The sequence below is a fragment of the Ricinus communis genome, chromosome 1 (genome assembly GCF_019578655.1).
Source record: "Ricinus communis isolate WT05 ecotype wild-type chromosome 1, ASM1957865v1, whole genome shotgun sequence".
NCBI classification, from domain to species: Eukaryota; Viridiplantae; Streptophyta; class Magnoliopsida; order Malpighiales; family Euphorbiaceae; genus Ricinus; species Ricinus communis.
Genome location: NC_063256.1, coordinates 715,660 through 728,474, shown reverse-complemented (window position 1 = coordinate 728,474; position 12,815 = coordinate 715,660). Strand labels below are relative to the sequence as shown.

The following is a 12,815-nucleotide window of genomic DNA, read 5'->3' as shown; positions in this document are numbered from 1 at the left end:
ATATTTAGATTATGACTCTTACGAGTGATAAAATATTTTGTCAAGAGTTTTAACGCAATTGTATATTTTAATTAAACTAGGAGAGATCCTTACTAGTAAAAAATATTTTTCTTTTATAACTATTTAAAACAAAATAAAATTGATTTACAAAGCAATTGAATGAATTTCCATAACAACCATTTGGAAGTCTATAATATCAATTACTTGTTTCTAGTCCATTTATGTGAATTAGATATGGTCCTTTCTTATTCTCATTCATCCTCTTGTTCTTATGGTAATAAATAAAAGCCAATGTAGTCGTATGAAATGTATAAAACACCAGACGCACCATGTTTAACTAAAATGATACTAAACACTATTGATGATAGTCCAAATTATGTTAGATTTCTAGAACACTGATGATAATTATATTAGATTAGATGCTATGCATTTAACAATAAACTTGAAAAAGATTGAAGGGATTAAAATTTGAAGAGAACCGCCATCGGTAGTTCGGCAGTCAAGATTGAAATACAAGCGAAATTAAATGACACAATTTTGATTCTTTTTTTTTTTTTCCTCTGGGGAAGAATTTGTATAAAATTTTGGAATCAACTGTTATCATTTGTATTGAAGTGGAGGTCTTAGAGATGAGTTATTGAGCTAATTCTTTCGGAATCTATTTTTCTAATTGTCGGATATTATCCTAAAAGGGTTAGTGAATTTTGCCAAATTGAGCTTTTTGTTTTTCTCTTTAAAAAAAAAAAAAAAGAAAAAGATCCCAGACCCAATTAAATTTGTTCACTTAGTGACCTCAAACATGAACTCTAAAAATCAAATTATTCTGAAATTAGTTCCGTAAGCAAAACCTGTTAGCCGTTAGTACATGATCCAAGGGGTTGCTATTTTGCTAGTAATGACATAGACAACAGGATGGGAAAAGAAAGTAGAAAAAGGAAAATATTTAGCCAATTTGCTTTTGATAAAAAGAAGTGGAAAATATTATCGAGTAAATGATAAATATCTTCCTAATTTGGTTGAATTTGATTGAATTCGAGTAACCAAAACCATGGCTAACGTTAAGTGGCTGCTTTTGGAATGGATAAGAGATATAGCTTTTGGGGGAAAAGAAATAGACGGGTGTAAATAATGGTTGATATAATACATGAATAACATATTATAGTGATTAAGTGAGGATATTATACTCTAAAAAATTGATTTAATAATTATATAGTCATATTATTATTCAACTATTCATGTAATATAATTATTATCATTCAACATATGGGATTGTCTTGCATTAATTAGTTGTGCATTTTATACTTATTAAGAAAGAAGAAAACATGCTCAGGCAAATGCAATTTGTGTGTATATTTTTATACATAACATCAAGGTGAAGATAGGTTTGGGATTCTAAAAATTCTACCTGTTTTTCATTTTTTTTATTAAATTTTATTTTTAAGCCCACTGCGGTTATCTCTCAGTTGATTATGTCTTCTTTAATCTAAAAAAAATTGAAAGTGAAGTTGAAGACTAACAAACGAACTTTTTCGGTCTTTTTCTTTTTGGGTTAGGCTTTAGCTTCAACAAGAGGAGATAAGGGTAACTGATTGAAGCAAGTAGAAGTGGTAGTTAGGTTATATGATTGTAGTTGCCGTTATTGTCAGTCCTTTCTCTCTCTCTCCCCGCCCCCATATTCCCAGACGTGTGAATGACTCAATTTCTTGCAAACTCTGTTTATTACAAAAGTCATGAATGAAGCCTTGAACGTGTAGATGACTCAAAGCACATCAACATAACTGATTTAACTGACATATTTTGCTGTTCCTTCCTTCCCTTTCTGCTTGTTGATTTTCCAAATTTTTACTTGTTCTATTCATACCATACCTGACTTCACCCTCTAATAATAATAATATGTTGTTTAGTTTCTAAGATAGGAGTGGCCACCAAAATTTAAATCTCGCTAAGGTTAAAAAAAATGTCATATTTAATATTCCAAGTATATAAGATGGGTCCAATTGAGAGTGTTCCCACAAATAGGTTTGTATATCAATTTTACATGACACATGATGTTTCAATTATCTATAGAAGTAATTGCGGCTTGCAAGTAAAAGAAATGGGTTAAACACTCCAGCACCTCAATAATTCAGAGAAAAGGAAAGAAATAAACTGTGGGCAACAAAATGGGCCTCCAAAGTTAAAGTCCAACTGTTAAATTCTACCGTAGAACTTGGGAGACCCAATATTAAATTAAAATGGGCTCAAACTGAAGCAATCTTAAGAAATGTATCGTAGGTAAATCTGTCATGGGCCTGAAATAGCCTGAATGAAATTGAAGAACTGAAAAGTGAGTTTTGACTTTTATTAGGGAATGCTCTCTGAAACACACAAGTGACGCATTAATTAGGATGGTGATGGATGGGGATGGCAGCCAAAAAAGGAGATAAGATGGGTCCATTCAGAGGAAGGCTCCAGATCACACTTGTACAGATTATAAATCAGGGGTTGCCAAAAACATGGAGAAAATTAACCCATTAAAATTAAAGGAATCGTTCTTTTCAAAAAAGATAATTAAAAGAATTATTCAACTAAATAGATTCGTTTGGTCTTAATTTTAAAAAGACATTAATTGATCAAATCTGTAATCAATAATTAACTTTTAACTAAATTGGTTGATTATATTAGAAATATATTCAGCTCTTAATTTTAAGGAATTGAAAAAACTGAAATTGAATTATTTTTTTATTCTTTTTCTGTGATTCACCCCTTATTATAAAACAAAATACTCTACTTTCATTATGATTTCAGATAGAAATCACTGTTATCTTAAAAAGAGAGAGGCCCCATCTTGACTCAGCTTGATGGAGCAGCTTTGGGGTTGGAGCCTCCCTTTCTTTTCACTAATGCTGTATTTGGTTTGGGGGATTAGAAAAGAAAATGGAAGGATGATAAAAGGAACGAACGAGGGAAGGACAATTGATGGACGAATTATCTAGTGTCAATTATTATGTTGTTTGGTAATAAGGGCTGGATAATTTGGAGGATGAAGAAAATGTAGGTAAGGAAGATGGATGATATAAGGATTGGTTTGAACAATTAAAGAAAAAAAAAGTAATAATATATACTAAATTTAATAATATGCCCATTTTATATTTTAATCTCTTTTATAATAAGAAAATGTAAAAGAAATTAAAATTAAAATTACTTTTTTTATAAATTTTATATATTATTCCGCTGAAAATAATGAAAAATTAGGAGTCCAACTAAATAAAATAAAGACATTTTATTCATTAGTTGGCTTTCATATATTTAATTAACAAAATTTTAAGAGGTTGCTTTCTCTTTTTGCCTTGTATAATCTTTTTAAAACAATAATGAGAAAAAAACTTAAAAGTATATTTAAAAATTAAACTAAATAAATGATCATTTATATTAGAACTTTGTAAGGAGAAAACAATTAATTAAACATTTAGCGATTCTTCCTTTCAATTAAGGAAGGAATAGTTTTTTATGAGCACCGTAGAGATAAAAGAACGGAAGTGGGTATTTCCTTCCCCTCTTTAACTTTTTACCTCCAACCAGACAATAATATCCCTTCCCTCATATTTTTTCCTTCCTCCTTATTCTTTCCTCCCAACCAAACAAACAAACTGTAATAGTGGATTATGATTATCCTCTCCCTCTCTTTGTCCCTCGTAAGGATACCCCATATTCCCTCAATTCTTCTTCAAGAATACTGAATTTGTCATCTTCATCTCTTCTTCCATCGACCATGGATTAGCCTCCATTAATTTGTCATCTTTTAAATTACACAATTATGTGTTTGGTAGACATGATACTAAAAGTTGCCTCAATAATTTGTTGACATTATGAGGAAGTTAAAAAGTATAGCCAAAGCTGAATTTAAAAGGTCCTTGTTGGAATATTTCCTTAATGGCCACCATAACTCTTAATTAGTTACAACGGTCCTTAACATTGACCGGTTAAAGATATTAGATATTTGCTCAATAAAGTGTGCCTTGTATACAATGAGAGTTCAATTATATGGTGTATCTAGAGGGAGCAAACGATATGTCAGTGTTCCATGACAATGTGTAGCCCTTAAAAGATTTAGCAATAATAATCCTAGGGCTGGGGATCTCGCCTGCTGCAGCTGAGAATGTTACCATATAATATGGTATGTGTAATGCCCAATACAGAGAACTTTGGAAATGGTCCCCTATCTATCTTATCATTCAAAACACAATAATAAGCATATAAAAATTTGAAAATGGTCCCCTCTTCTTATATCTATTATCCTTTCTTCTCTCAATTGCAATCTTTTTTGTTGTTTCATTAAAAGGAACAATGTGGTCTCAAACTCCCCATGTCTCTCAGTTGCCCAACTTCTCTGTTTTTAAGTACGGGATAAGAGAGAATTCGGAATCAAGTTTGTTGAGTTACACGTGTCAAACACCCACTTAACCAAGTACAAAGTCACTGTTTCCTTCACTCGCATCTCTTTTTCCCTGCTTTATGGGACCTCGCTCGATTGTTTTCGCTGCTTTTTATTCATTAAAAAAGTTGCACGTTGCTGCCTCACTTCAAGGTAGTCCTATTCTGATCATACACGTGGCTGATCATATGAGCCCTGACTTTTTTATTTATCAATTATGGGTCCCACAACATTGGATACCCAATGCCCTAATTAAGAAATGATCCGTCTTTCTCAACCATTTGATTGCGTGCATCTTTTATGACCAACTGGAGTAAAACTATTATACATTTACATGCATATTTCTACTATGCACAAATTTGTTTAGCTTCGGCAGTTGGCCATCGCAGGGGTGAAATCTCTACCAGCTGATCTAAATTAATGAGATGAATTGATTGAGGTGCAATTTGATTTAAAGTGGCAAAAATCATAAAAGAATTCACTGTCATAATTTTCTTGTTGCTCTTCTTCTGTCCCTTTCCTTTAACAGCAAAGTAATCAAATTGATTGTATTTACACCACAGGCGCTACCAGACCAGATTGGCATATACAGCACGTCTTGGCACTAGAAAGGCACTAAAGTGGTGCCCTGAAAGTAGGGCAGTTGCAGTAGCATCAAAAGAAAACAAAATTCCAAGGGTCCATGGACTGCAGAAATTGGATCAGACGTCCCCAAAAGCATCAATATTGGATGAACCAAGTTCTTGCCATTTGAAAATTAATTATCGAGGCTTTATTTATTATCAAGTGCATTACATCAGCTGAGACTGAGAGTCTAACCATTAAAAAATGAAAATGCCTCATGAGGGAAAACAAATGTAGCACAAATAAAGAAAACATAAAATTGGGTATTTTATACTAAACTTCAAATCTAGTAGGTGAGATTCTGGCATTGAAGGGAAGTTATTATGTTAGCCAAAGACATAAGGGCCATTTTTAAGTCAGACTCTAATCTTCCAGCTGATGCTTGCGGTTAAAAATTCCCAGAGTAACGCTCCCCCATGGAACACACATAGAAGCCGTGTACTTGGACAGGGGATACACCAGTTCTTCATTCTAAATAGGCACATCAGAAGAACAGCAAATTTAGCAGCTCCCTTCCTTGCTGGAGACCTTCTCTAATAATGTACTTGGTCTTCGACATAAATTACTATTAGAACTTTAGAACAAAAAAAACAAAAAACAAAAACAAAAAGATAGTAACAATTCCAACACAGTTGACATCCACCAATCTAAAAATATGATTTAAAAAATTAATAAACACTGAGTGACGTATTTACTGAAAATTGACAAATGACTAGTGTCCATCAATGTCAGAGAGCTAATATTTACTTTTTTATCTACAGCAGAGAAAACTGCATAAAAGTCCTTACTTCTGGTTCCAGAAATAAATATTACACCCGCTCCTCTAAAAAACAAACAAAAGAAATTAAAATAAAGCCAGAGATCACCATCCGCTTCTCGAGCGCGTATCCAAAACCTAAACCAGAACTGCTAAAGATAAGAAGATGGTGTACTACACCTCAGATTAAAAAGCGTGGTAGTGATATTTTTACCACTTTAAAGTAAGAAACAGATAATATTGGTTTGTCATCGAAGGGTAACTTTCTTATTTTAACTATTTCATTGCAGGCAAAAGAGGTGGTAATTGATGAAGGCATGACTTTTACTTTGCTAATAGCAGGCCCTCCTGCTCTGTCTTGTTGTCTCAACTTTTTCCCTAAAAAAGAACAGTAAAAACGTAAGAGACTATACATGTTTTTTATATTATTATTTATATTATTGTTATTACTTGTTATTTTTATTGGCTATAAATTAAAAAGAATAATGAGAAGGTGCGGTCACGATCAAGCCAATATGGTCAATCTTTGCATCTTAGATGGGAGATCTTTATGTGGAACCCATTTCTATGACACGTGTATGGACTAGCCCAATCGAGCACTGAAACATTACTTTACAGACTGTGTTAAGCATGGACATGATTCCTAGCATTTCCAAGCCCTCCATGAATAACACCACTATTTACCCTTTTCTTTTCTTCTCCTTTTTCCCCATTTCTTTTTTTTTTTTTTTTAAAAAAGAAAGAAAATCCTTCAACTGTCAAATTCTCGGGTTTATCCTTTATAGGTTGATTAGATTGTTAAATGCTAATTTATCAACAAAATTATTTTTTAATTATTGAGCTTTTTCCTTGGTTATATAAAAAGGAGAAGCAATGCATTTCGAAGCCCAAAACTTATGTTCTTATACATAAACAAATAAATAATGGGACTCAAAATATTTGAGTTTCTTATTACCACAACATAAGAAATGTCTAACAAATTTGGAAGCATATAATAATGTAGGAGAATGATTTTTTCTTTCTTTCTTTACAATGTTAAACTGAACTGAGAACTGGGCGAACGATTCTAGATAGATATTTTACAAAATGAAAGAATATTTGTCTCACCGTCGAGTTAAGGCCGTGGAAAACACGCTTAATTCATGCAGGATAAGTTGAACGTAACATTAGAACCTGGATAAAGCAGGATGGAGATTACGTAGGAAATGCATGGCAATTACCTGAAATAAGAACAGTGTGTAGTACACGACCTTTCCAACTGCGTGTGGATTGAGTACGGCAATCATATTCTGTACAATTATGGCTGTTGCTTTTCTTTCTATAAAGAGGAAATAAGGTCTCTACTGAGGATAGATTATGCAATCTTCTTCTTCTTCTTCTTCTTTCTTCTTCATGGGTCTCATCGTTTAAACTTACTATTATTTCTATTACAAGTTCTTTTAGGTGGCCAAGCTAACAGACTCAGAAACGATACTTCGTAATCAAAAATATCACTTCAATCCACCTGGACTGGCCCCCCCTCTCACGTGCACATCCTTATCCACACGTGCCATCTTTCTCTATCTATCTCTCTTTTATCCTACCCCCTCGTTTCGCTTGCTCTCTCTCTCTCTTTCTCTCTTTTATTAAAAATTGCAGCTTTTAACTCGAGCTCCCATGCCACATTTGGGTGCAAGAACTGAGGAGCAGACGCTTTCATTCATTGGCCTCTCTCTCTCTTTCGCTTTCTTTCTTTTATCAACGTTTCTTTTCCTCTTTTATAACAAGAAACTAGCAAATCACAACTGATCCGCATAATTTTTACTTCTTGTCAATGTAATACGGAGCCACAGAGAGAGAGAGAGAGAGAGAGAGAGAGAGTGAGAGAACAGACGAAGAATATTATATACTGCTAAGCAGAAAGAGAAAGAGATTTTAGAGCAAAAACAAAGAGATGGAAAATGGCGGCAACGTGTACAATAATGGCCACATCAACCGTAACAAAGGCCAAACCAGCAGTAATACTATTCTTGGTTGGGATATGTTTGAGCCTAATACTTCAAGATTTGACTGGGCCAGTACTAGTAACGCCACCACGTTGTTTACCACTGCTACCGCGGTCTCCACCTCTGCAACCGGGGAAAGCACCAGCTCCACCACCAACTCACTCATTTTTCCCCATCAAAGTCTTTATTACCAACACCATGATCACCACTATCAGCAGCTCTCTCTCTACGCTGGAGAAGGGTTGTCCCACTTGCACCCGGATCCACATCTAATGTGCTTGAAGCTTGGCAAGAGACACTATTTCGAGGATACTAATACAATCCCTGCGAGTGACCGAGAGATAACTAGTTTCTCTATAGGAAAAAGAGGGAAACCATATTACAGTGTCGTGGGTAGTCAAGTAGGACCATCATCATCTGCGGCGGCGGCTGCGGTACCCGTACCAAGGTGTCAAGTGGAGGGTTGTCATGTGGCATTGGTCAAAGCTAAGGATTATCACAGAAGACATAAAGTCTGTGAAATGCATTCAAAGGCTTCTAACGTAATCGTTCTAGGGTTGGAACAGCGATTTTGTCAGCAGTGTAGCAGGTAATTTTAATATTTCATTTTCTTCTTTTAAGAAAAAGTTTGTAGCCTATAATAGAAAGTGTACAATATATAGCTAGACTAATTAGTGAGTGGAATAGGTTTCACGTAGTGTCAGAATTTGATGACGCCAAGCGGAGCTGTAGAAGGAGATTAGCTGGTCACAACGAGCGAAGAAGAAAGAGCGCTCATGATTCTGTTTCCAGGAACTCTTGTCAAGGTACTTATCTTCTATTTATAATTAGTTTGATTTCTCTTGCAGTCCTGTCCAATGTTTCTGAATTTGCTGGGTTTTTGGTTAGTTATCTCAAACAGTTATTCCCAAAAAAAGCTCAAAATAGTTAGTTTCCATATATCGTTATATATATAACATTTCTTGTCCGTTAGATTTGTGGTGTGAAATACACTGACTTTTATCATAACAACTTTGATACGATGGCAACAAATTATTTCATCAAAAAAACTTGAGCTATTAATTCAGTTTAATCCTCTGATTCTTTCTATTAACTCGATTTTTCAATGAGAATCCTGAATTCTTTGTGGGCTTAGTTTTGAAAGTACAATGATAGCATTTCATTATGAATTCAACTGTTTTTGCTTTTCTTGTCATTTGTCTTGGAGGTGTTAGGCTTTGGCCTCGGTTTATATCAAGAAAAGAAAAAGTAATTAGGAACATGATATATTAGTTCATTAACTGAATTAAATAGAAATTGTAAACATGGTTTAAATGTGAAAAATTAAAGCCAGAATTACGTACATTCTGTGCTATTTGATTTAATTCCTTTTGGGATAGACGTTATTTCCAGCCTTTCCCTAGGATATTGGCAAAAAAGACATGAAAGCTTTGACTGTTTCAATTATATCCAGGAAATGAAATATTTTCTTTTTGAGTTGCATAAAAGGGATTTCAAGACTGCTAAAATTGCACGAACTCATTTGCAAGGCTCTATTGTCTCAAATGCTATAGCTAAGGCCTAAGTCTCATCTTCACTCAAACTCAAAAGTTTAACATTTGTGTCAATTTTTAGCCATCTTTTTTTGGACCAAATTAGAACAAAGAACACACAATTTTATGATATAATTAGTTTTGAAAAGAATTATATCTACGTTTTCTAACCGATAAAATGCTGATAGAATTAAATTACGGAGAATTTTACAATAACTTTGTTTTTCATAAAACAATATGATGAAGTTCAATTCCACTATACGTATATGATAAAAATAAAATATGAAAGAATGAAATAGCCATAGAAGGGCACCTAAAGTTACCATACTTTAAAATTTACAGTCCTAATTTGATTACCAAACAAGAAGCTAATACCTGTAGACTCTAAGACATGCATGTGATCTGAAAACATTTTGTTGTCCCAAGTCAGCAGTGTTGCTTCTGATACAGGGCAGTGAACATGTTATGCTTAATTAGCATGTTCGTGTTCCTGCAAATTATTCTTAATTATCGTTACTAGTGAAATTATATAGACATGAAAAATGGAGTTAAAAAAGCAACTGAATGGGCAATTTCCTGTTCAACAGACAAGTATATGAGTGCAAGATTTCCATACTTAGCGTCACCGACAGGCCGTGCTCTCTCTCTTCTGTCATCAAAGGCCGATTCTTGGATTTCTTCATCTGATCTCTCTTCAAGATCCAGCGCAGCATTACGCGAATTGATTGCAGAGAACCGCGCTGCAATCTTGACGAGACAGCTCGTTCTTGAACGACACTTGCACCATAATAATGGGATAGAAGACTTGGGTTCTGATCACTCCCAACCTAGCACCAATAATTCATTCACCATCCCCCACCATAATTGGGACAGATTCCACGTCCCGGATACACAAGTCACGCTTGACTTAATGCAGACTCCGAATTCGGCATTCGGGTTCTTGTCTGCTAGAGAAAAAAATAAGGATGATGAACAAGAATGTTCTGAGTTGTGGAACAATTGGGCGGGAGCCCATGATATTTAAAGTTCTTAACACTAAATTCTTTTGTGGAACATTTCTTGTGGTCAATTAAATTTTCAAGAACAACTAGTTGTTTGTTTCTCTGGATATTTAATTTAATTCAATTTATGTAGAATCGTGCAAGTAATAACATGAGTTGAGATTGCATTCCGAATAAATTAGTTTGAGCTTATAGATTTCTGAAAACCCCAAAACTTGAGTCATGACAAGGCATTGGGTAGCTTCGAGAAGAACATAAAATCTGTGTTCTACTTTTGATCTTCTTCCATTTGTTGGCTGTACTTCAAGTGGGTTACGTAAATAATCCAGTATCAAAATTTCTCTTTCATTCTGAATTCCTAAAAGAAAAGTTGGGCTTCAGCCATTAAAAAAAAATTCAACATATCCAGAAAAACTAATTAATTTTATTATTATATAAATTAATATATCAATATTATTAACATTATTACATATCAAAAAATTAATTTATAATTAAATATAATATTTAAAATATTATTCTTTAAAATTAAAATTATTATTTAATTATAGAACTAATTTTATAATTAATATAATATTAAAATATAATTAATATGCTCTTATAAGTCTGTTTTTTTATAAATGTCCATCAACTCTTTAATTTATTTACATAGGACATGTTTTAAAACTATTGTTAAGTGTTATGAAAATATATTAATAATTGTTTTTAATTTAATAATTTAGTTTCTTATTAACTATGTTTTGTCAAATATATTCTTAAGAATGTCAAATTTTTCAAGAAATGGCGCAAAAAATTAATAATACTAACAAAAATGAATAATATTGAGATGTTCAAAGAAAAAAGATTAAATGTGCCATATATAATTCGTTCCTTCTTGTGCGTACGAAATATGACTAGCAATTTCTTGCATTTGAGGAGGTGCAGAAAGTAGACAAGTCGAGCAACTTGAAATGATACAAATTTCAATTAAGATTGATATTTGTTATTTCTCAAAAAGAGAATGACAAGTGTTCCTGATTTTTTCATTTTATCTCAATAACAGAATCATATTTGACTTGGCAAAGAAAATAAAGATTAATATTTGATATATATAACCGACATTACAGGATGAAAATAAAGGAGCTTTTTCTACCAAAAAAAAAAAAAGAAAAAGACAGGAGCTTTGATTTTTATTTTTTTTTTCTGAAACAATTTCTTTTAGTGGGGAAATATTCGTCTTAAACAATGTGATTTTTGTTTTGTTTTGTTTCAACTGCTGATTGCTGTGACCGGCCTATCTGACTATTTTGATTTGAAAACCTGAAAATTCAAGCATAGAAATTTGTGATTTTCCTTTTTCTTTTGTTGGGACACAACATAAGATGTTATACAGTTGGTTAGGTCATATCTTTATATTTATATTTATATTAAAAAAAAGGATACGTATGGGAAACAACATGTGAAATTGCTCTATAGAGACTGGAAATCAATAATAGAATGGACAAAAGATGTAAAGAAAGTTGAAACAATGATACAGAATTGGCGTCTAGTCAAATTCCTTTCTCCAAGAGCATGCCTACGATCCAAAGGATTCTCAAGTGTCCCTATAACCATTACTCGGCTAGTTGTTTTCAAGTTTCTCAAAACTTCTTCGCCATTACTCCACGAAGGCTTCACAAATTATGCCTTCTTTCTGTCCAAAATGAAAACAAAAATGGCTTCTCTGCCCACACACCATGCACATATTATTGCCTTTGCCTTGTAACAGTAATTTATACACCTTTGAGAAAAAAGAAAATTGTATGGAATACGTACTAGTTGTGTGATGTCAACGTGTAACCCAATCAAACAAATTTATTTCTTTTTCTTTTTCTCTTTTCAATATGTTATAGTTTCAGGAGATTGTTCCACAAGGACGTAACTTTGTTCAGCTACTAGTTCGATTATGAGACTTGCCCTAGCTATAATTTCATAGATTCTGCACCCATAGAAGTCAAAGAATTGAAGTGATACCTAACCCAAATAAACTAAAAATAAAAATAAAAAAAAATGAAAGGAAGAGGCAACTCAGTGATTAATAAGTGAGCATAGAATAGCATTGCCAGGCTCCAGCTTTCTTGAAACAGACCCTCTACTCTTCTGCCTCAAATCAAAAGAAACATATCAAACTCGAAATAGCATGATTTTGGATTTCACCAGCTACCTAATGAACTGTCCAAATTAACAGAAGACAAATATAACAGAGGCTGAAAGTGAGTATCACGTGGAGGTGCACGTGATCCTGCAGCTGCAGCAAAACCCACAATCTTCTCCAAATCAAAACCAGTCCCCACAAATACAATTATCAGGCTCGTAGCAATAATCCTAGAGAGAAAACCCCCATCACCTATGGTATCAGTAGAGATGGTAGTTGCATTTAAACTCTTAGGGCTCCACAAATTCCTCAATCACGCCACAATGTAGGCCCAACCATTTACTAATTTGCATTTAAACTCGTTTGTGACTCACTCACTCACACTGGTATTG

General features: G+C 33.5%; 1 protein-coding gene across 1 annotated transcript; it reads left to right on the top strand.

Moving 5' to 3' along the window:
• The first annotated feature begins 7,218 nt into the window (after positions 1-7,218).
• LOC8265833 (squamosa promoter-binding-like protein 7) lies at positions 7,219-10,468 on the top strand. The gene is made up of 3 exons (XM_015727577.2): positions 7,219-8,369; positions 8,468-8,586; positions 9,900-10,468. Exons 1-3 carry the CDS (start codon positions 7,729-7,731, stop codon positions 10,334-10,336), a joined length of 1,197 nt encoding a protein of 398 aa, XP_015583063.2. The 5' UTR covers positions 7,219-7,728; the 3' UTR covers positions 10,337-10,468.
• Positions 10,469-12,815: the final 2,347 nt, after the last annotated feature.